We start from the raw sequence: 25847 nt of genomic DNA, 5'->3' as shown, positions 1-25847 counted from the left end.
AGATAGTTTTATACTTTAACACATAAACATATTAATTAAAGTCCATTCATTTCATATTTTGATCAAATAAACATTCAAATTTGGTTTTCTAAGTAAAGCTACATTCGTTTACGAAAGCTGCGAAGCCGAGTTGAGATAGGCCTAGATCTATATTCATTCATGAATCGCGTACTAAAAATTATTTCGTTTAATTGTTTACTTTATAATCCCATCCCTAGATCTAAAACTCTAATTCAACTCTAAGATGATAAAACTTCTCTTCGCACAGATAGTTTTATACTTTAACACATAAACATATTAATTAAAGTCCATTCATTTCATATTTTGATCAAATAAACATTCAAATTTGGTTTTCTAAGTAAAGCTACATTCGTTTACGAAAGCTGCGAAGCCGAGTTGAGATAGGCCTAGATCTATATTCATTCATGAATCGCGTACTAAAAATTATTTCGTTTAATTGTTTACTTTATAATCCCATCCCTAGATCTAAAACTCTAATCCAACTCTAAGATGATAAAACTTCTCTTCGCACAGATAGTTTAATACTTTAACACATAAATATATTAATTAAAGTCCATTCATTTCATATTTTGATCAAATAAACATTCAAAATTGGTTTTCTAAAGTTACATTCGTTTACGAAAGCTGCGAAGCCGAGTTGAGATAGGCCTAGATCTATATTCATTCATGAATCGCGTACTAAACATTATTTCGTTTAATTGTTCACTTTATAATCCCATTCATTTAACAAAGCTATCGCTCTTTTCGTTTTTAATAGATAAGAATGTATCGACTTCGGGTAAACCATTTTCGCAAAACTAATTTTATTTTCGTAGCGAAAGAGAAATAACGTGAAAGGATCATTAGCTACGTTTAACATACATCTAAATCCAATCCACTAGATTATTCAAAAGCAAATGTTTTAATTTAAAAAAAAATGGATTTAAGCCTATTAGCTATTTTAACATTGACACATTCGCTTTACTTATTACATTATTATTTCGTTTAATTGTTTACAAAACACTCTCAGTGACTATATCGACAGTAATGCGCAAATAAAGACCCGCGGGTCGCGGGTAACATATGTCTAGTAAGTAAATAAAAAAGAAAAAGGTTTAAAGCAAGACAATGAATAAACTTTTTCTTATCTATAACATAACATAGTGTATCGAGAGTCAATATGATATAGTCACATTACAGTCTTTCTACTGCCTATGATAAAGTACATCTGGAGTCTATACTACTGCCTATGATATAGTCTGTTTATTCTACCAGGTAGTCTAGAATATTCCATTAAAAACTTTTGTTTATGCTACACGCATTAACCCCTGTTACAGTCTGTGCTTAAAGTTTCTTTTGTCCTTATTATTTTGTCTACACTCTCATTATGCGGGTAACCAAAGAAAAAGAGATGAATTAAAATGAAATATAGACCAGGAAATAAACAAGCAAGTCAATGAAAACATAATAGAATTGCACTGAGGGGAGATGTAAGGTTAGCTTTAAAAGTCTGTTTGAATGTGACTCCTCTGAGACCAACTCTAGACTCTAGACGTCAATACTGTACTTTTTTCAAACTAGTCTTAAAAGAGAGAGAAAGAGAAAAAAAAAAGCAATACCAAATATTTCTGAAGTCTTTTTGTTTGAAAGCGTGTAATAGCTGCGCGTATTTGGGCGACTTGTGTTTCCAGCTTTTGCCACTTAATACTGTTACAATACCTACTTATATATATATATATACATATATAGTGTATTCCATAATATAAATACATATATTGTCCGTAAGGAAACTAGACAAAATTTTCGGACGTTCCTAGCCCAAACCCACTGCATGACGGCAGGGCATAGCTGTGAGCAGGATTCGAACTAGAGTCCCATTGCTATGACAGTCCGGAGCGAATACTATATGATCAAAACTTCACCTATATTGTAATAGTAACCTATAACTATAACTATATGAATTTGAATCTGTGTTTCTTTTATTTAAGGAGTTAAAATAATGAAAATAAAATGTCAGGGTCAAGGTTATTCTAAATTAGGCCTACTTTATGAAAACAAATAATCATGCACTGGTTACACACTAGAAATGAGTCGTTCAGTTGCAAGAAGATAAAATTACTTTGTAAAAATTGAAGGGTGAAAAAAAAACAACTAGAAACTAAAGACGTCTAATAAAAAATTAATAAAAACGATGTAAGAATACATTTCATAGAAAAGTAGTTCAGGACAATGCAATACAACCGAACCAATGCGCGCACGCACACACACAAACACAAGCTCTGGGTTTCTCTTGTACCTGTAGATAGGATGGCCAGAGTAAGGGTGGAAATAGCCATTTCCGGCTTTACGTGTGGTGCATTTGATTGTTCCCATCGGGCCTGAAATGAATTAAACCCTGTGACATTTGAAAGGTCTCAAAAATTGTTGAAAGAAATTTCCTGTTCTGCTGATTTATAGAGGAAACCATTGAACAGTAACGAGAATAAGTACGTTCCAGTCCTAAGATGAAGAAATTAGGCGGGTGGACTAGATGGACATTCCGGCAAAATGTCCAGTGGACAGTCTCCCATTGAGCCGTTGGTTCCGCCGTCGAATAACAGCTTTGAATGAAGGTAAGGCCCATTGAATTTTTAAAAATTTTCTTGTAAAAGGGCAAACGGACTATCGTGATTGACACTCGTCTTTTTTTATTAAAGATATTGCTTTTTAGATTTAACATTGTAATACTAGCCAGGACTAGCCTAACAAATAGTCCGCAATGATGGAATAACCCACCATCTTACCTACACGCAGAAATACAAGACGTTATGGAGTGTAGAGCGTAATAACGCAAGCTGCAGAGTTTAGTATTACTGATAAATTGAACTGCACTATTACTCATACATGTTGCCCCTGATGCATTTAAGCCTTTTTATTTTTTCGGGTGTTTAATTAAACTTTCGATATGTGGAAGGTACCAATGAATGCTCATCATAAGGCACACTATTTATGGCCCTGTGTCCATGGAAATGCCAGGACCGATTGTGACACCCAGTCCGCCCCTGATGAAGAATGTCATGTCATGAAATGTCAGAGTTGTCATGCTATAAAAAGACGATAACTATGTTTCTAGGATGGTCCTATTAGAAACAGATTATGACATTGCCGATATCTATATAACATATATTATGACAGAGATCTAATTATCTTTTAACACTGAAGAATCAATGGCTGTTCCTCGAATTTTAGAGTTTTTTTTTTGTTTAGAATTGTAATTATAGAAAGATTTTTTGGTTGTAATAAATATCATATTATTTTTTTTCTTTGTAAAAACTTACAATTGCTAAAGGCAATTTAAATGTGTCAAAACTGTTGCTATGGTAACGAGAACGCATTTGAGATCAAATTTTAAGAAGTCCAAAAATTATTTAAAAAAAAAAGATATTCACAAAAATCTAATAAATAAGTTAAAACAAAAAGATATTCACAAAAATCTAATAAATAAGTTAAAAAAAAAAGATATTCACAAAAATCTAATAAATAAGTTAAAAAAAAAAAGAATGCAGAAGTCAATATTCTCTGACAGCTGACAGGACTTTATCATGTCTTAGTACAGAAGTCCGGTGTGTTATAGATTCATAATGAATTTATTGACGTGAAATAAAACAGAATATAGACAGAAAAAGAGAGGCATATATCTACAAAACCCATACATCTATATACTACATATATCTACAAAACCCATACATCTATATACTACATATATCTACAAAACCCATACATCTATATACTACATGTATCTACAAAACCCGTACATCTATATACTACATGTATCTACAAAACCCGTACATCTATATACTACATGTATCTACAAAACCCATACATCTATATACTACATATATCTACAAAACCCGTACATCTATATACTACATGTATCTACAAAACCCGTACATCTATATACTACATGTATCTACAAAACCCGTACATCTATATACTACATGTATCTACAAAACCCGTACATCTATATACTACATATATCTACAAAACCCGTACATCTATATACTACATATATCTACAAAACCCGTACATCTATATACTACATATATCTACAAAACCCGTACATCTATATACTACATGTATCTACAAAACCCGTACATCTATATACTACATATATCTACAAAACCCGTACATCTATATACTACATATATCTACAAAACCCGTACATCTATATACTACATGTATCTACAAAACCCGTACATCTATATACTACATGTATCTAGAAAACCCGTACATCTATATACTACATATATCTACAAAACCCGTACATCTATATACTACATATATCTACAAAACCCGTACATCTATATACTACATGTATCTACAAAACCCGTACATCTATATACTACATGTATCTAGAAAACCCGTACATCTATATACTACATGTATCTACAAAACCCGTACATCTATATACTACATGTATCTAGAAAACCCGTACATCTATATACTACATGTATCTACAAAACCCGTACATCTATATACTACATGTATCTACAAAACCCGTACATCTATATACTACATGTATCTACAAAACCCGTACATCTATATACTACATGTATCTAGAAAACCCGTACATCTACATGAGAAGTAATATATATATATATATATATATATTAGAGAGAGAGAGAGAGAGAGAGAGAGAGCCAGAGACAGACAGAGACAGACAGAAACAGAGAGCGGCAGACAAAAAATGAAAAAAATTGGGAGCAGATTCTAGATCTAAATTAGATGAAGAGAGAAAAAAAGAGTAAAAAGAATAAATAGAAACAGAGAGAGAGAGAGAGAGAGAGAGAGAGAAGGGAAGATAGACAGAATAATTGAATGAGGTCTACATCTACTATTAATGACCACTAAATGATGTTTCAGAGAAAAGAAAACCTAAGAGTCATTGTAGTAATCGATTACGCTGAACACGGCTAGTGTAAGAAAGTCATTTCCACTTGAAAGAGTTTCAATTACCTCATGTCCTTTTACAATGAACTAGTTCAATACCGACAGATCAATAGTTCAATCATTTCCTGTAAAGTGCTACACAAAAAATGTTCTAACTAAGAAAAAAAAACCGTTTAAAATATTTTAAAATAATGTAAAAAAAAAATGAATATTCAGGCCTATTGAGCAAGGACATTTTTTTGTTTAAATTAGTAGTTAAAGAAATAAGAGCCGATAAAATATGACACTAAATCAATAGGATTAAGTATCCTTAATATGGCACTGAGATAATGAAATTAGTTTTGTAATGAATGGCTGGATATTAATTTAATAACTGTGAGATTGGAGATCATGGCATAACAATGACTGCAATAAAAAAAAAACAAAATACACCACAAAACAAAGGGGGATAACAATGATTATTCCTTACCATCACTGATGACGTAGTTGGGTGTCTGACACAATATCTCCTTGTAGCCCTCTCTGAAAGCCGGGGACCTGAAGGCGTAGATGATCGGGTTACACATTGAGCTCATGAAAAGAAAGGTGTACGCCTATGGAGAGAAGACAGATGGATTGTGTGAACAAGCAAACAATTTGAAGACTGAATCATTTTACAGGAATGAGATTGATACTATATGCTCTCTCTCTCATCCTTCCCCTCTCCATCTTCTAACTAGAAGTCATTTGTGGCTATTTATCAAGGGAGTTAAAGTTCGAAGCCAGACTCGAGTTAAGTTATTTGCTGAGTGGCAGCATGAAAACCTTCTCCCAAATACCCAATCCCCCACATGTCTTCAAAAGAGATTGGACCATAGAGATATAACCATTTTTTAAAGCTTATATAAAATCAATTAAAAAATATTTGATGAAAATGTACATAAGCGATTTTTGTAACGTTGCTAATCGAATGCTAAGAAAAGTCATTTCTAGGCGAATATTATTGTTTAAACTCAATAGACAAGATTAACCATAATGAAACAATCAGACAGAAACAAAGACTTATGGAAAAATTTATTTACAGCTAAACTATCATCATAACATTTCAAACAAAATGTCTTTTTTTTTGTGAGGAATAATTTCTCTAAAGCGGCAGCGAAGAAAATGTTGACAACTTTAACTCACGGAACAACATTCACGACACAATTAGCAAAAAAAAAAAACAAACAAAAAAAAAACAACAATAACAACAACGTTCAAATAATGTACATTATGGAATATTTTAGTACAGAACGGCAATCTTCACCCACCAGGACATATATCGACAGAATTTCGTCAAGAAGGGAACAACTGAACTTTTCCAAAACCAGAATGATTGAAAAAAAAATCAGTATACCAAACTCGCCACATTAAGGATCGAGGTTTCACATAATTCGCTCATAGAAGGCTCACAACCTACCGACGAATACAACTAGGATGTCCCACACGCCAATCTGGTAACTGACTGCTAGTACGTCTTTTAATCGCATTTTCTGGTCAAAGTCAAGAAGCTAAAAAAAAAGGAAAATAACTTTCCAGGTTTACTAAAGACGTCCTTCAAAATCATCCAGAACATCAATGTATAAAAGGGGAAAAAAGTTCAGGACAGTTAGTTAAAATTAACAATTTATTTCAGTATTGATTCTTTTTACAATGTTGTTTGTTTGTAATTAAAGAGTTTGAAAGTGGCTTTTCATTCTTAAATAAAGAATATTCTATGAAATTAATAAAATTTTAATTTAGAATCGAGTCCTGTGATCCATAATTAATGTGCCTAACGGAGAATAACCTCATAGTTTATGTAAGACAGCATAGCATCATGAGAAACCAGACTCGAAATCGGACCAATGGTTGCAATCGAAACCCATGCGAGAGTTCTTCATTTTGTATTCACAATGTGAAAGTCTATTCCCCCGAAAGCCGGGCATCTATCAATAGTACTAATGCAAGCTCACAATATAATATTTTGAAAAAGTCAAGTAGCTTCCAGTAACATGCAATTTGTCCTCACTGACTCTCTGGACGAACTGTGTTGACCCCAAGTTGTAGAAAGGAGAGAAAATCCTTGAAGGAAGACGTCACTATCCACGTCAATCATGTGGGTCAACTAGGAAGTGCACTGGTCAGAACGCCGTGGTCATAATGCTTTTAAAATTCCCAGCAGAATTGTCATCCTTGCACTAATGTTTTTTCCTAATGTGAACATCATACAGACATCGGGAGATACATTTTGATGACGTGATCTTCGATATTCTTTATTACGAAATGTGTCAATAGGTTAAAACACGGTGTGTACGAATTGTGTAATGCAGAGTCCTAGACTCCAGCAGTTCACGTCTTTACATAACTGATTATAGATAGATATCTAACATTCCTCAAAGTTAAAAAAAAAATAAAAAAAATAGGGCATTCTAAAAAAAAAAAAAAAAAAACTTCACGTGCCAGCTATTTGTGTCCTAATTCATTGAGACAGCAAGTGTTTTTTTTTTTTATTGTAGATAATCTGACAGTTCACCGTGCTGTCAAGACAATTATTAGGATTATCTAAAAAAAATCATCCTATGCATATAGGATGGAGCATACTTTAGATAGATAATACATGTAATAATAATAGATAGACTTAAAGTAAGAGTGCGGTTATACCAATGGGCCTTTTATATAGGACTACGTACAGACATACACCAATGTTAGATATACTCAATCTATTTATTTAGTTAACTGTTTTCAACCGAAAGTAGAAACAGTAGACAAAGGTATATGTCTATCTTCTGGGGTTTTGTTTTTACTATTAAAAATTATTTTTGTAAAACTGAAAAAAAAATCCTTTACATTGGTCTTAATTCATTCAATACGAGATGCCAAAACAGTCACAATACAATGTTCAGGAGATAACATAAATAGACATTAAAGTCATATACTAATTAAAGAACTGCTAGGTTTAAAAAAAATCATAATACAGTATGTACGTTATTTAATACAGTCGATCCTGGAACGTACAATCCCAATCCTAGCCTGTTATCTGGGATATTAATGGGAAAGTCTTAAATAATTGTACACAGTGATGTTAATGGGAAAGTCTAAGATGATTGTGTTCATTGTGAGAACACATTAGATGTTTGTTTGTCTAACTGCCAGTGCTAATACAGGTAAGCTCCCAGGGTGAAAGCGTAGGTTAAGATTCAACAGCCCTCTCGAGGCCCTAGACAAAAGTTCACAGAGAATTGCCGAGCATATGTTCTATCACTAGGGGGTAAACACTGAAGGATGGTAAATGTATACATCACGGCCTACATTCAAGTGGTGGCAACATGGTGGCCATTGTATGAAAACGTAGTCTGTTGGTTTCTAACGTGAGTGCAAATGTAAAACAGAATCAAAACTCAACATATTACACTTCGACCCCTACATTTGTTCAATGTTAAATATGTCGCGGTGTAATTCAAAGACGTATTTGTTGAATTAGAGACTTCAAAAGTAAATAAACTGTCGGATTGAATGTTTTAATATCAGGATATAAGACACATTACATGTGAGTTTTTGTTTTCTAATCATATTTGCTCCAAATTATATCCAAATTATAACAAATGGTTTCCTTTATGTAAATATTAAGTATTTTTTAAAAAATAGACTGTACAGAAATGTTCGCTGTACATTCTACAACTCAATGTTAACTAAGTCAAGGGCGTACATATATATTCTTTATTATTTATTACGTAAACTAAGTGAACTCAGACCTTTCAGAACTCTCCTCTGAGGCTGCTGGGCCCTATCTCACGATGCAAAGAGAGTCACAATATATGACAACAAAGGAGATCGAATTGATTGAAACAACTATAGAGTTATCTTTCTCCTCAGCATTATCGTCAAAAATATTCGCTGAGTGGTACTGTCAAGGCTGCAAGTGGATGTATCACTCCTGAATCAAATTTGATATCATCTCTGAGACTGATACAGGAGACATTCCGCGAGAGAGACAGGCTATTATTGCACATCGTATTTGTTGATCTGACGAAAGTCTTTGACATGTCAGCAGAAGTGGCCTTTTCAGAAAAATAGGATGTCCTCCCAAACTACAAAATGTTCAGTTAAATTTAATGGAGCTCAATCAGAACCTTTTGAGGTCAGCAGTGGTGTCAAGCAGGGATGTGTGCTCGTACCTACTCTGGCATATTCTTCTCCTGCCTACTGCATTACGACATAAACGAAGGTGTATTGTTCTATTCAAGATCCTCTTGAAAACTGTTCAATGTATCCAGATTGAAGGCAAAAAACAAAGTTGGAAAAAAGAAAACTCTTCTACACTGATAAAGCATCTACCCTAATCCTGTTACCCAGCTTCAGATCCTGGTTGACAAATTGCTGCGAGCCAGAAGTTTAGTTTAAACATTAGTCAAAGCAAGACCTAGCTGCCTAACAATACCGAAGCCCTAGTTTACAGGACCATTGTGAAGAGCACTTTGCTTTACGGTAGTGAAACTACTCTTGACAGGAAAAAAAATCTGAATATTTTCCACCTCTGATGCTAAAGTCGGATTCTTTAAAGAAGGTGGCCAATACAATAACCAACGACGAAGTCTTGCAAAAAGCAGGGAGCTAGGACATCCGCGCTGCTCCCAGTAATAGTTGCCTTAGCTGGCTTGGACATGCTCACAAAATGCCTCAAGGTTGACTCCCCACAAGATATTTGGTATGGTGATCTAATAGAAGGCAAAGAAGCAGCGTCTGGCGCTTACAGATGCTCAACCTGTGACAGCAGCTGTGTATCAGGGATTGGCCTCCTGTCACAAAAGACGTTGCAAAAGTCAGAAACTGTCACAAGGCGACTGCTACGGTCGAACCTTCGAAAATAAAGTGTGTCATTTGTTTGAAATTTGTAACAATTTGCCACTGGATTTTAAATAATGTTGTGACCCACCAAGGCAAAAAGGTTGCCGACCTTCGCTCTAAGTAATTATTTCTATCTCCAAGTCGCCGCTAGCAAAATAACATTAGTGAAATCATTTTTGCTGTTGCATTTAGAAATTTGAGACGAGCAGTTGAAAATATGTAATTGAAACCTCCCCCTTGCTGACTTTAATTCCAACGCCATTTTGCTTTCATTCGAAGCTCGTATTACGTGAAGTGTTACCATGTATTTGAAATGAATGCTGGCGTTGGTTGAATCAGACATTGACTCATGGTTTGTTTAACTCAATTTTTCATTCTCAAAAATGTAGTACAAAATGTAGGAACAGTAAGTTATATCATTTGTTTTTTCAACTAGTTGCGACGTTTTGACAAAGAGCGGGAAAGAGCTTAGCTTCTGAACCGGGGATCGCAAGTTCGAATCCTGGTAAAGACTGGGATTTTTAATTTCGGGAGTTAACGACCCCGTATTACTATGTGCACAAGTTTATCTTGAAGTGAATGATTCAATTTCTCGCTTCCACAGAGTAGAAAGAAAGTGTCAGCTAATAAAAGAAATGGAATAGACAACAACTTTTATTTTTACGTAAATACAATTGAATTGTAATTTAGTTTCTCTCACAATACACCAAACTTTGTGTATGTTACATTATTATGAATGATTTATTTCTTTGCTACCGTTATATGTCGAAGAGATTGTATGTAATAAAAGTTGTGGTTTTAATGATCATTATTATTTATTTTTAGTGTTTTAATGTCATTTTTAATTTTAATGAAATATTTTCATACCATCGTGAAAATGGCAGACGGCACAAGGCAATCCGTGGAAAGCCTACAATGGAACTGAACCTAGGCGGCTTCATTGTGGGCAGACTTTTCGTGAAGCTGCCCTTCGCGAAGCTCCGGTTATGTCCCGTGAACCGTATTCAATGTAACACTTTTATAGTCTACGACAACTGCTGTTAGTTTCGTAGCGCAAGTTATTTTATTGTTTTTTTATTTTTTATTACGACTCTCTGCTACCTAAAAAAAAAGATATGAGTTGGTTATGGATCTGGATATTAGATTTTCTTACATAGCGCCCAAACCTCGGCTTTGCTTTTGTCATTAAAAATGAGAAAGAATACACAAATGCAAATTTCTAAAAAGGTGAAATCAATTTTCACTTCTGACCCCACACTTTCATGGTTAGAGAAAATAAAAAAAATTAAATGATGCGTAACACAATTAACTCTAAATGGTGGCAAATGTTATGTTTTCTACAGTTAAGGTGATTCACAATTAACTCTAAATGGTGGCAAATGTTATGTTTTCTACAGTTAAGGTGATTATGTAAAAAAGCCAATGCTATAATAGTTGGCAAACTTAAGTAGTTAATTGTTGAGAAAACTTAAAGTGCAAATGCAATCATTTCAAAGAATGTTTATCTTAAGAAACGAATGGGAAAGTGTATGACCTACATTAATTACGACAGACAAAGAAGCAAATGTTCCAATGCCATCACATTATCAATGTTGTATTAGATAACAGAACGGGTGTTACTGTCTGCTACCAGGATGTAGAGAGATCTACAGACAAACAACACAGTTTAACGACAGAATCTTAAGGAATTAGAGTGCGCTTAGAAAAAAAAACATCTCAAGCTCCATGTGCCTAAAAGAAAAATTTTGAATTTTTTTCTTCTATTATCAAGAGTTAAGAAAATGAGTGAGCTCATGACAGAGCTGTGTGGTGTATCAGCTAAGTAATCTCATTCTTCAACACCCATATCTATTTGCACGTGAGTATAAAATCTGCTCACACCCTAATGCGATAACACCTGCTGGATGGACTCATGTAGTCAAACATCAGCAAAGTACTTTCACCTTGCATCAGGAGTTTCATCATTAACATAAACAATGAGCTCAGCACAAAGAAGAAGAACTCCACGACTGTATCTTCACGTAAACATCTTTATTTAGAAGTGGACGCCCTGTGAAGACCCCATGCAACACCCAGTGCAAATATTCCCTTGAAACAAAGCCTTTCTAGCGCACACACGCTCACACATACACAATGAGAGAGATAAAAAGAGAAAGATGGAGAAAAAGAGAGAGAGAGATAGAAATCTTATGTTATAAAATACAGACGTTAGTTAAAAAAAAAAAGATGATGATTACGCTTTACGCGTGTTCCTAGGTCAATCTGGTCATGCATGTTAATCAATGACTTAACTTCTGCCAAGTCATTGGTTTTCCTGGCTGACCCAGGCAACCCATTCCATGCTCTAATTGCACTAAGGAAGAAGGAGCATTTGTACAAATATGTCATAGCATATGGAACTAAGATTGTATTGTTATCGTTTTTAGCGGCCCCCGAAAGGGGAAAAGACGCTATTAGTTTTGTGTGAAATGTCTGTCCGTCCGTCCCGTTTAGATCTCGTAAACTAGAAAAGATATTGAAAATCCGACATCACAATAGTTTGGACCATTCAAAGTTCTGATGCAACGGCTACTTTTTTTTTCTGAAAGCGAAAAATCTAATTTTCAAAATCAGTTATGCAAGCAGTTTTTTAAAGAGAAAAAGCTAATTAGTATGCATTATAAGTTAGACCTAATTTAAAACTAATAGTAATCTTGTAAAGTTCATATTCCTGACCTTTTTTTTTTATAGCGGAATTTTTTTTTTTTATAAGACTTCAGTTAGGCCAGGAGAGGCGCGGTAGCTGAGCGGTAAAGCGCTTGGCTTCCGAACCGGGGGTCCCGGGTTCGAATACTGGTGAAGACTGGGATTTTCAACTTCGGAATCCTTGGGCGCCTCTGAGTCCACCCAGCTCTAATGGGTACCTGACATTAGTTGGGGAAAAGTATAGGCGGTTGGTCGTTGCTGGCTACATGACACCCTCGTTAACCGTAGGCCACAAAAACAGATGAACTTTACATCATCTGCCCTATAGACCACAGGGTCTGAAAGGGGAACTAGTTAGGCCAAATTCACATCTAACTTTGCATTCACTTGCACCTATCCTTTGATCTGCTGGACCGTTGGGGCACTACACAAGATCTGTCAACCTTTTCTCTCCATTCTTATCTCTCATTTGTCTTTGATATAATTTCATTTGGATGTTCTTTCTGAAAATATTGAAGCCTGCCTGGGTGGACCACTTCGGGGGCCGATTTTAAGTTTGGTTTTCCATACTTTGCATTATTGTAACCTTGTTTTTTAAATATTTTATTATCATCTCATTTGTATTTAAAGATTATGGTTCAGAGTTTTATGCATAATTGTTATTTTACTGCTAAGTCTTCTATTCTGAAGGGTTTCTAAATTTAATAATTTTACTAAAGTAGTTACTCTAATCACTAATCAAATGGAAATATTTGTTTGTTATACATTTCACTGCTCTATTTTGTGACTGTTCTAGTTCTTTGAATAAACCGTAATGTTTTGTTAGATTTTTAAAATAATTTCATCAATGTGGGGATTCCAAGTTATTTTCTTCATTTATTACAACACCTAGGTATTTTGAGTTTTTAGTCTGTGTAACTGGTTTACCATGAATAAAATTAGTGCTGTTTATTTGTTTTAGTTTTTTTGGCGGCCCCCGAAAGGGGAAAAGACGCTATTAGTTTTGTGTGGAATGTCCGTCCGTCCCGTTTAGATCTCGTAAACTAGAAAAGATAGTAAAAATCCGACATCACAATATTTTAGACCATTCAAAGTTCTGATGCAACGGCTACTTTTTTGTTTTCTAAAAGCGAAAAATCTAATTTTTTAAATCACTTATGCAAGCAGTTTTTTAAATAAAAATACACTTTTACAACTATTCACTATTAATAGTAACAAACACAGGAGGCTCATTATTATGGGAGGCGACTATTTACCAGTTTTTTAACACATTTATGCAAACGGTTGTAGATTTTTTTGTCAAAAAATATTAATTTTCTGTGTATTGTTAATTAATTTTCTGTGTATTGTTAAGTTATGTAAGTTCATATACTTAGTACTATATTTACACACAAAAGATGTTTACTATTTTTTTAAGTACTTTTCCATATTATCGCGTGAGCTGCGATGGTACATTGTACCTACCCATGTACGACTTGAAAAAAGGTATTACAAAAATAGAATGTACTCCTTTGTCTTTCAAATATATAGCAATGTCAAACGATAGAACTGAAGAAGGAACGTGACATTTTGTCTCTATTTCTACAATTCCTGTATTCAGGCAAAACCTGGAAACAAAGGCTGCAATGATTTTCCTAGAAATTTGATAGTTGATGTATATCTTAGAGAAAAGAATTACTAGCTATTTGGCTTATTTAACGTTATCATTTTTCAAAGTCTAAACAAAATTAATTTAAATTTGGCTAATTATTATATTTGTGAAACAGTCATCAGCTTTATAAAGGAAGAACTATTTTTTTTAAAATGTATTTTAACTAGTTAACATGTTAATGAATAATATTTGAATATTTTTACATTCGTTTTATGAAAGAGGCTTGATTCTATGGACTTCTTGAGACTAAATGTTTCCAACTCTCTGTCTTCCCAGTCTTATTGTAACCAGTTTAAATTTATAGTCAGCTGTCTTATCAGAAACGTCAAACGTTGAGAACGATCGATAATTGCAGACGAGATAAGACGAGATAAGAAGTTTTATTTAATAAAAGTAAACTTTCACCATAATGGAAGCCTATTAAATCATTGGAAACATACCTTGACTCATTCAATACATTTTATTACTCACTTGATGCATAGTGTTTTTCTAATTGATACATTTATTACTCACTCGATACTCATGCGATAATTTTCTTTGATAATTTATTTAAAATGTCTAGTTTTGATTGTGAGTCTTGGGCGTTTGAAATTATAGAGATAGTTTGATATCGCAAGAAAGAAATAATCTATCGCATTAAAAATTATTAGTTCATAAAAAATATTTTTTTTTTATTATCAAGAATGAGCAAAGTAAATTCGCTCACTACCTACTCGACCTAAATCCAAGAGCTTATCGCCTTGATAACACTCCAGATAGAAAAGGCAGACTTGAACGAGTATAAACGAGCTATTCGATAGCAAGCCGAGGGGGAAAAAAAAAGCCAACAAATGAATTTGTCAGGCTACAAGCCCATAATTGAGGCAATCAATCGGAGCTCTCTATCAGCGAAGTTTTGGTTTGGTGCTTTGTATCCATTGTGAGAAAATCATTTCTGGCCAAGATTTATCTTGAAGTTGGAATGCTAGACAATGTAATGTTAGGACCAGGATGAGATTGGACAGAAAAGAAAGAAGAAAAGACGGGGGGGGGGGGGGAGATATGAATAATAGGAATCATCTTCACAACATCCAAGAAAAAAAATCCAAAGTCAAATCCTGATAATGATGGTGATGAAAAGCATAAAAAATGTCACGAAGTCTGGTTACTATGACAACACAAAGAATACAATAGAAACTTTTTTTTTAGAATGAACACCCAGGATCAGGCAGCGATACAAGAACTTAGGATTGTATCTTTGAAGAAACATTTTCATCGCAATACAACTTTAGAAATTTATTTTAATATGTGTAACACGCAGGTCGGGGCACTAGACGAATGTTATGTAACATCAATGCAGAATTCACTTCATCCCATGGCATTATCAGCGCGCAAACTTTTGCTTACAAAAATGTTTTTCATTGTCTTAGGAATATTTTGTTTAGTTCACGGAGTCAAATAAATTAGATCTAAATCTCTAAGTAATTAGAATGGGAATAAAATCTTGACAGGAATGTGTTTGGATCAACCAAAGGTCATGTAGCCACATTGAACAGGGACAACGTTGGAATCTTTTGTTTCAATTTAATCGTAAAAAATCAATGTCTTATTAATGACAAAACATTGTTTCTGTGTGTTCATCTTGACAACATGTGTTGTGTTTCTGTGTTGTGTTTCTGTGTTGTGTGTCTGTGTTGTGTTTCTGTGTTGTGTGTCTGTGTTGTGTGTCTGCATTGTGTGCGTTCAAGCTACTAGTCACAACGGAGGGTTTCTACAGTGAACTAAAAATGCCAGTCTCCAGTCCGATTGCATGTCTAAATATCAGAGCACTAGGCGTGAGTCTGTCAGCCCGAATGGAGGTCTAAATACGCCTGTGTGTCAACGTGTCTGTGTAAGTGTGTGTGGATATACTAAAACCTATGACCTTTCACCTCTCCTAATGTTAACACATAAAGCCTAACAGACAAACTAAACAGTTGGAACGAGGAATACAAAGCTATTAATAGAAAGAGAATGGTACAGAGGCATCAGTTGAGAGTGATGTCAAATACAGAGATGGGACTATGAACATTAACAAAAGATATATTTAGACAAACATTTAGTAAGAGTGATATAGACATAGACTATACATCTGTATATAGACATAGACTATACATCTGTATATCAGTATCAGTCTATCTCTCTCCTTCTGTCTTTTCTCCATGCCTTCCATCTCTCCTTTTGTTATCCATCTACCATTGGCTGGCGCTACATTTTTCAAAGTATATCTCGTTCTGGGTCAGAGGTGATGATAAATTAAAATGTATCTACAATTATACACATCACTTTAATTCGAAGATTTCATCTATTTATACAGTGCTTCCCAAACCTTTTTATTTAACGGAACACTTCCCATTTTCTAAGAATTTAGCGGAACTCTTCGACTATTTCCCAATATATTTATATATTCATTTCAAGAAGAAAACTGAAAACTATCGTCTGATAAACTATACAACATAAGCATCAGAAAGATAAAAGTTTAATGACTGAAGGTACAGTTTTCTTAAAGAGCTTAACTTCTTGATATCAGGCATAATATTGATAAGCTTAATTATAATATCTGGGGGAGGGGGAGGCATCAAGCAGCCTGTTTCTAGATATGAGTAGGCCTATATACTTTGACTTTGTTTTATTGAACGAAGATTAAGTTTTAAACAAGAAAAATAAAAAAAAACGTTTAAGGAAACAAAGCTTATATAAGGAAAAGCACCGCGCCATATCTCTCAATAATCCAATGTTTATCTCCACTTTTCTATAAAAATCAAAATTAAATAATTACCACTAATTGATTATTTCCTTCGTTAATTTGTTTGATTGATTCATGTATTGTCTTCGACTATGAATAATAGTGCAAAACTTCAACTTAATCCGAGAATGGGAAATGTAAAAAAGCCACCATGACAGACAGACAGACAGAGTTAATATAAGATTTACAAAACAATAACGACAGAATTGCACTGTCTATTCTGCTGGTATTTAAGCCAAAAATAAAGGTAAATTTTATCTAATCAAGAATGAAATGAAATAATATGAACCTACGTCAGTTAACGTAGATCATCAGTAGAGATGTTTTGAAAAATATATCCTTAAACAACTTGTAGCAAAAGTCAATAACAGCCTAGACCCTCACCAATTTGCATACAAAGCAGCTAGAGGAACTGAGGATGCCATTCTATTGCTTTTGGACCAGCTTTATAAGCATCTCGATATACCCAAAACATATGCACGAGTCCTCTTCGTAGATTTCTCCTCGGCTTTCAATACCATACAGCCACATCTAATGATAAACAAACTCAGTAACTTAAATGTAAGCCCTTACTTGCAAGCATGGGTTCTAAACTTTTTAACCCAACGGCCCCAGTATGTTAAAGTCAACAACACCAAATCGTCAACTCGAGTATTATGTACGGGTGCTCCACAAGGTTGTGTACTTTCTCCTGTACTATACACTCTTTACACTAATGACATAAGAAGCATCTATGACTCAGTTAAACTCATTAAATTCGCTGATGATACTGCCATAGTCGGTCTTATTTCAGGAGACGAAACTCAGTATCGAAGCTCGATAGAAGAGTTTACAAACTTGTGCACCGACAACTTTCTAGAACTGAATGTAACAAAAACTAAAGAACTTATAATAGATTTTAGAAAGAAAAAACAAACTATACGTGAACTGCAAATAAACACTACATCTATAGAACAAGTAAAGGCATATAAATATCTAGGCGTTATCACCAACAACAAGCTTTCATGGGAAGACCACCTTGGAACTCTGACAAAGAAAACAGCCCAGCGACTCTTTTTTCTATACAAACTCAACAGTTTTAAATTAAACAAGAAGATCCTTGAGACATTTTACGGCGCGACTGTACAAAATCTGCTAACATACGGAATAAGTTGTTGGCAAGGCAACGCCTCATCTAAACTGTTGCAACGTCTAGAAAACATCATTAAAAAAGCATAAAAAATTACACTCACAACATTACCACATTTAAAGGAACTTTTTGAACAAACGTGCCTAAGAAAAATCGAAAAAATCTTGGAAGACAACGGCCACCCGCTCCATCAGAATTACGCCAGGTCGTCGCGAAGTGGGCGACTGCTGTCAATCAAAACAAGAACGGAGCGGTACAAAAACTCGTTTGTACCTCACTCGGTCAGACTCTATCACCGCCACTCATTGATCAGGAAACATGAAATGCACCAAGATACCTGTGTGTAGTCGCTGAATGAACTCTTTATGTTGTCTGTTGTATTTATGTGTATTTTTCTGTTGTGTTGTCTTTATATGAGAAACGAGTCCTTGCAGTCACAACAAATTTCCGTAAGGATCAATAAAGCAGTCTTAGTCTTAGTCTTGGATTATTGCGTCCTAAACTCTCAGATGACCAACGATAACCAAATGACCCACTGTCATAGGACCAGCTGTGACGTTCACGCTAATGAAGGTGCTCTCCTACACCAGTGTCTACCAAAAGTCTTCAACCAAATTGTCCTTGACCCTAAAAGGTTGACCACAAAACAAACAAAACATTAACGTAAGACCCACGTCGTTGTTACAATCCGATCCAAAGGTCACAAGAAGGGATGGCCATAGAAATAGCCCCGAGCTAGTAAAGACTTATTTCCCTTTGTTTCCACAGACTTACCCCCAAAATGTTCTCTACGTTACAAACTTTCAAACTACACACACACCAGGTCTTTCATTAACGTCTGCGCCGGGTGAAATGACTTCTCCAGCACTGCTATGTAGAGTGAGTGTTACGGACAACCGAAGAACAGACAGAACTTAGGCACCGTGAGGATATTACATAACGTCAAAATCACATTTTTATACCACCCCTACCTCTCCCTACTTTGTAACAAATCGTAAAATCAATACTCCCCCCCCCCACCCCCGCAGAGTTAAATAACATGAAGATTGGAAATGTACACAAGAGTTATATATTAATTTTCATTTGAAATAGTTTTGACCGTTGCAACAAACACATTTAACAAATATTTTTGACCGTTAAATCGCGCTTTATAGAACTGGAATTTTCTGCTGAAAGCAAATGCAAATTGAAATTGTAATGAAAAAAGTTTTAATTTTTTTGAACAACCAGATACATTTGTATGAACAACCAGATACATTTGTAAGAACAACCAGATACATTTGTATGCAGTGCTTGTTTACTTGTAAACTTTGTTGCTACCAGTACTTCTTTCATTTAAATGTTGTTGTTGTTATGTTTTCATACATAACAAATCTAGAGACCCCCCCTCAGTTAGTCGTGACGTAATATCCGACACGTTCCTTCATGTTTAACCAATCAAGCCGTCAAGTAGACTGCCCGAATCGCGGAGGCATAACCAGCTTTATTCAGCTCAACTGACGCCACATTTTTGTTTTGACTTCTCGGATTACATTGATTGCTTAGATGGTTGGTGCCCTATTCAAACTGGCAATGGAGGCTTTGCGAATTGAGAGAGTCTCGTCAAAAAGATATAAAGTCTGTAGGTTTCTTCAGCCTCTGCATCCCTTCTGCCTGCCAACAACCCCATCTCAGAATCCCAATTACTACAGACTGTAGCTTAGGAGACCAGGCAGTCAGCCATAATGTGCTCAAAGAGAACATATTGATAAAAAGATGTTCTTAATTTTAAAAACAATATAGATCGACATATTCAGGACCTATTTTTAGATAAGCATAAGTAACAAAGTTCTAGAAATAAAATACAAATAAGAAAAAAAAAACATTAAAAAATACTTTTACATCCTTTACATAAATTACAGAGCGATTTTTTTCTCTCTTAATAACTAATGAATTTTAGATTTAAAAAATATTTTTTTTTACCCCACCCATCCACTCCTGCTTTCAGAGAAAGAGTCCTGGTTCAGCGAATGTTTACCTCTACAAGACTTTACAATATTCCAATGATAGGTCTTTAGATCTAGACTTAGAAGACGATGCGCAATATGTTTAATAAGCATAACTAGATATGATGCCTACATGGGGATATACCTGAACACGTATAGACTCATCAAGTGAAGTATTTTCTTGTCCTCTAGACAAATTTTAATTATTTTTTTTTTTTTAAAAATGTAACGGTCAAAGTAGAGTTTTCCCCAATGTGGCTAAAAAGGCCAGTATTTTTTTTCCCAACAATATACATCAACTGTAAAATGTCTAGGAAAATTGTTAGAGCCATTTTCGAGATCCGTGTCCAGGTTTTTGAGCCCATCAAGTTTCCAGGAGGATACGAGTTGAATAGAGGAATTGTTAAAAAAAAATGGTAGGGCAGCTATAACTTCTCAAGCAAACAGGAAGAGCTCTTGGGCATTTTCTATGTCCAGATTCTAGTTATAACACGTTTAAACAGATCTTGAAACGCATTGAATGTAGATGTCTCAATCTAGAATACAGTAACACATACACATGCATACACGCACACGCACATACACACATGTATAATAAATATATATAGTAACACACTACAAACTATTGCATTCTCAATTCTCAGACTTTGAATTGGTCCTCAACACATTGTGTCCTCTGATACAAAAATCAATCAGTGATTAGGGGGGGGGGTAAAAAAGTTGCAAACATGTTGTTATTGAGGTGAATTCATTGTGAGATTGATAAATACGTCAGCAACTCGCCAGAACGGCGCCCTCCCCCACCCGCCTCATTAGCCTAACAGACAGAGCCAAATGTTACATTGTTTGCTGGGCTCCAGGCCATGTTATGACACTGACAACAGGACGTCACTGGTAAACTTTCTACATCACAGGAGAACTCTTCACCCTCCATCTACAACAAGAAGTCATATTGAGTCTGAGCGGTCTGAAGCTATTTTCGACATTGAGTTCAAAGACAGACGAATTTCCTATTCCAACTGATGTAAACTATCACCCTTCCCTAGATCAACAATCATTATAGCCAGTCTTCGTTAGGTCAAACTCGATAATACCCAACGTTTTTGTTTACACGACGTTCAGTAGTTGCTAGAACAGAGATAACAATGTAATATAAGAAACAACAACAATCGTTCTCACTTTTCAAACTAGTCTATGGAAAGTATTCCATGTTAGAATGACACTCAAAAGACAAGAGTACTTGGATGTTTTTGTCCTAGTATATGCAATAGGAAACCTGCTTTGACCTTTGAGTCTTATTTTATCCTTAGTGATTCATGAACTTTTAATATATTCTAATCACCTACTATTCAAGTTGATCGTAAATCTACCAATACCATAAACTTCACTTGATTTCTTTAACAGATGACATTCTGAGTAAAAGCAAGTTCTTCTTCTTCTTATAATTATTATCATTATTGTTATTATTTTCTTTTCCTTGCAAGCAAAGGATGTTCACTTCATTTGAACCTAACACAAGAACAAGAGCAACAATTTAAAAAATATTTTTTTTAAAACATAAAACTCCATTATAGAACTGAAAATATAATAAAAACATAAAAGAAAATATATTTTTTAAATGCTAGGATAAACCGGGTAGCGAACCCGTAAATTTGACACACCGTTACCTGCTTGAACTTTTGATGTTACTCACTCGTCCAGCGAGAGTGCATACTTGTGATATTATTTATTGGTACTTGTTGATACAAATCTAGACTTCTTATTTAGAACTCTTCAGATCTAGATCTAGATCTACTTGCAGATTTAGAATCTAGATATAATCTATATTAGATTTACAAAAAACAAAAAAACATAAGCAAATCTGAGATAAGCTTTCAATAAACTGAAAGCAACTTTAAATGTAATAAACAACTCAGTTATCGGTACACTACGGCTGACTAGGCCATGTTTTGTTTCATTGAATCATTCCAATGAGAGACTTTTAACTCTAGACTTAGAAGACGATACACAAAACTTTCCTGAACAATTCATTAGTTAAACTCTTGAATCATCCATGCCTTACATTCGAAGATAAACAGTCTCACGCCGCATTGGCACGGAGAAGGCGACTCAGGACATACTGTCACGTAGCATAAAGTACTAAGTTAATTTTAATTTTCTGCAACCATCTCTATAGCAACGTCAAGGTTGATTGTTGACGGGTTCTTGGAACAAGCCTGTTTTCTTGCAACAGAAGCGATGTTAGTTCCATACAAGGAGCGAGATGTGTTGGTTTCTAGTTGGTAAAAGTATCTGTAGCATGAGGTAGAGAATGAAAGAAGTTTTGGAAAGGACTCTGGGAAAGTCAGTTGTAGTGATGAGCTGGAAGGAAGAGAATTCACTGGTTGAATTGTATGGTACAGTCGTGTATATTCCATTAAAGTGATTACTAGCTCCAGAGTTAAAGCTTTGTATTTACTGATATTGATTTTTCATTGTTTGAATTAATAGTTTATATTTGAATCTCCAGCATGACGATTTTGTTAGTGTTCAGTAATTGTTTAAAATAGAAATTTACACTAGATTATAACATCAGAAACGCATTGTCTGATCAACACAATCTCCTCGTAACATCAAGACATCTTCACATCTAACCATTCAAATACAATTGATCGTTACACTAACATTTTGTTCAGTCTATTTGCATTGCGAAATGCTAGGAGAGAGAAGACTGCCGTTAAAGTCTATCATCTTGAGTGGACAGACTAGCCGCCACGCAATATGTTCCCATCGTCACGTGATGAAGTAATTGGGGTCAGAAAGTCACCGTTGAGAATGAATCGGGTCAAACGATTCTTGGGTAGGAAATTAACAGGACTTGACAACTGGAGTCGATTTCGTCTAATCGTTGCAGAAATGAATGGAGACGACCAGCTCATGAAAGTGGATAGTCCAGTTATGTGAAGTTTGTAAAGGATAAGTGGATAGTCTAGTTATGTGAAGTTTGTAAAGGATAAGAGGATAGTCTAGTTATGTGAAGTTTGTAAAGGATAAGTGGATAGTCTAGTTATGTGAAGTTTGTAAAAGGATAAGAGGATAGTATAGTTATGTAAAGTTTGTAAAGGATAAGTGGATAGTCTAGTTATGTGAAGTTTGTAAAGGATAAGAGGATAGTCTAGTTATGTGAAGTTTGTAAAGGATAAGAGGATAGTCTAGTTATGTGAAGTTTGTAAAGGATAAGAGGATAGTCTAGTTATGTGAAGTTTGTAATGTATAAAGAGGATAGTCTAGTTATGTGAAGTTTGTAATGTATAAAGAGGATAGTTTAGTTATGTGAAGTTTGTAAAGGATAAAGAGGATAGTTTAGTTATGTGAAGTTTGTAATGGATAAAGAGGATAGTTTAGTTATGTGAAGTTTGTAAAGGATAAAGAGGATAGTTTAGTTATGTGAAGTTTGTAAAGGATAAGAGGATAGTCTAGTTATGTGAAGTTTGTAATGGATAAAGAGGATAGTTTAGTTATTTTAAGTTTGTAAAGGATAAAGAGGATAGTTTAGTTATGTGAAGTTTGTAAAGGATAAGAGGATAGTCTAGTTAAGTGAAGTTTGTAAAGGATAAAGAGGATAGTTTAGTTATGTGAAGTTTGTAAAGGATAAGAGGATAGTCTAGTTATGTGACTTTTACAAAGGACCAAATTATGTAAGCAGAAAAGCATTAGGGATTTAAAAATAAAAAGGATAAGAGGATAGTCTAGTTATGTGAAGTTTGTAAAGGATAAAGAGGATAGTCTCTTATGTGAAGTTTGTAAAGGATAAGAGGATAGTCTAGTTATGCGAAGTTTGTAAAGGATAAGAGGATAGTCTAGTTATGTGAAGTTTGTAATGGATAAAGAGGATAGTTTAGTTATGTGAAGTTTTGTAAAGAATAAGAGGATAGTCTAGTTATGTGAAGTTTGTAAAGGATAAGAGGATAGTCTAGTTAAGTGAAGTTTGTAAAGGATAAAGAGGATAGACTAGTTATTTGAAGTTTGTAAAGGATAAGATGATAGTCTAGTTATGTGAAGTTAGTAATGTATAAAGAGGATAGTTTAGTTATGTGAAGTTTGTAAAGGATAAAGAGGATAGTTTAGTTATGTGAAGTTTGTAAAGGATAAGAGGATAGTTTAGTTATGTGAAGTTTGTAATGGATAAAGAGGATAGTTTAGTTATGTGAAGTTTGTAAAGGATAAAGAGGATAGTTTAGTTATGTGAAGTTTGTAAAGGATAAGAGGATAGTCTAGTTATGTGAAGTTTGTAAAGGATAAAGAGGATAGTTTAGTTATGTGAAGTTTGTAAAGGATAAGAGGATAGTCTAGTTATGTGAAGTTTGTAAAGGATAAGAGGATAGTCTAGTTATGTAAAGTTTGTAAAGGATAAAGAGGATAGTCTCTTATGTGAAGTGTAAAGGATAAGAGGATAGTCTAGTTATGTGAAGTTTGTAAAGGATAAGAGGATAGTCTAGTTATGTGAAGTTTGTAATGGATAAAGAGGATAGTTTAGTTATGTGAAGTTTGTAAAGGATAAGAGGATAGTCTAGTTATGTGAAGTTTGTAATGGATAAAGAGGATAGTTTAGTTATGTGAAGTTTGTAAAGGATAAAGAGGATAGTTTAGTTATGTGAAGTTTGTAAAGGATAAGAGGATAGTCTAGTTAAGTGAAGTTTGTAAAGGATAAAGAGGATAGTTTAGTTATGTGAAGTTTGTAAAGGATAAGAGGATAGTCTAGTTATGTGACTTTTACAAAGGACCAAATTATGTAAGCAGAAAAGCATTAGGGATTTAAAAATAAAAATTGTATCTTAAAAATGTTTCGACAAGTTGTTAACAAAACCTACTCATATTCATTGTTATCCTAATAATTTAAAAAGTAAATCGATTCATACATCATATACATGTGGTACTGACACTAATTCCTTTTTACTAAGGAAATCTTGAATTTTGTTGTCTATTTTTCTCTTGAGAATCTAATATTGTATTCGTAGTGTTTGTATTTATTTCACCTTTTTCTGTTTGAAATACGAAATTTAGCGTCGAAATTCAGGGAAGTCATTGGCTTTATTTTTTTTACTTTGACAATAAGTTTCTGTAGTTCTCTGAAGTTCTATCCTAAGTTCTCTTCAGGGCTGGCCTTAGGCCTCTGATTGGCGGGGACCTCGTACAGGACTCAAATAAATGTTTTAAAGAAAAAAATGGTGAAACATGAGAAAAAAATCTCTACAGTATTGAGAGATGTAGTTTTAAGTGCGGAGTTCTTTCCCTTAATAAAAGTAACGTTCCCCTTTCAGACCTTGTGGTCTATAGGGCAGATGAAAGGTAAATGTAAAGGTCATCTGATTCTGTGGCCTACGGTTTACGAGTGTGTCATGTGGCCAGCACAACGACCAACCGCCTTTTCCCCAACTAATGGCATGTACCCATTAGAGCTGGATGGACTCAGAGGCGCCCAAAGATCCCGAAATTAAAAATCCCAGTCTTCAACAGGAATCGAACCCGCTTTACCGCTCGGCCACCACGCCTCCGTTCTTTCCCTGAGATAAGCTTTATTTTTTTTTTTTTTAAAAAGGATAGTTTTTGTATCTTGCTTGTTTATCTTCAGCAGTTTCTTCGTTCTCTGTTGTAGCGTTGGGGAAGTTGTTGTTTTAAACTTTATTTTCTTACTAAACGCTAAAAGTATCACAACTGCTCTTTAATTACTCATAATTTTCCACCTCACACCTGTGAATTCGATTCTTGAACATAGTTTCTGTCCCGAATAAACGCAAGGGCGGCCCAAAATACTGAAAGTAAAATGTACGATTCCACTGACATCGTGCACCACGTGAACCAAGTAAATGGACGTCTTAA

At 34.6% G+C, this 25847-nt stretch overlaps 1 protein-coding gene across 6 annotated transcripts in view; it reads right to left on the bottom strand.

The window, feature by feature from the left end:
• Positions 1-25847, bottom strand: part of LOC106072594 (beta-1 adrenergic receptor-like) — a 123171-nt gene that overhangs the window by 23685 nt on the left and 73639 nt on the right. For 4 of the 6 annotated variants that reach the window (XM_056007436.1, XM_013232992.2, XM_056007444.1 and 1 more), the window contains one exon: positions 5399-5522. In XM_056007436.1, the coding sequence (XP_055863411.1) occupies positions 5399-5522 (124 nt within the window). Of the gene's footprint in view, positions 1-2296; positions 2379-5398; positions 5523-25847 lie in introns of all 6 variants that reach the window. The other 2 variants (XM_056007459.1, XM_056007462.1) reach the window with 1 other exon arrangement.

Source organism: Biomphalaria glabrata, chromosome 1 (genome assembly GCF_947242115.1).
Source record: "Biomphalaria glabrata chromosome 1, xgBioGlab47.1, whole genome shotgun sequence".
NCBI lineage: Eukaryota > Metazoa > Mollusca > Gastropoda > Planorbidae > Biomphalaria > Biomphalaria glabrata.
The sequence above is the reverse complement of the archived record's forward strand: the minus strand, read 5'-3'. Positions and strand labels throughout refer to the sequence as shown.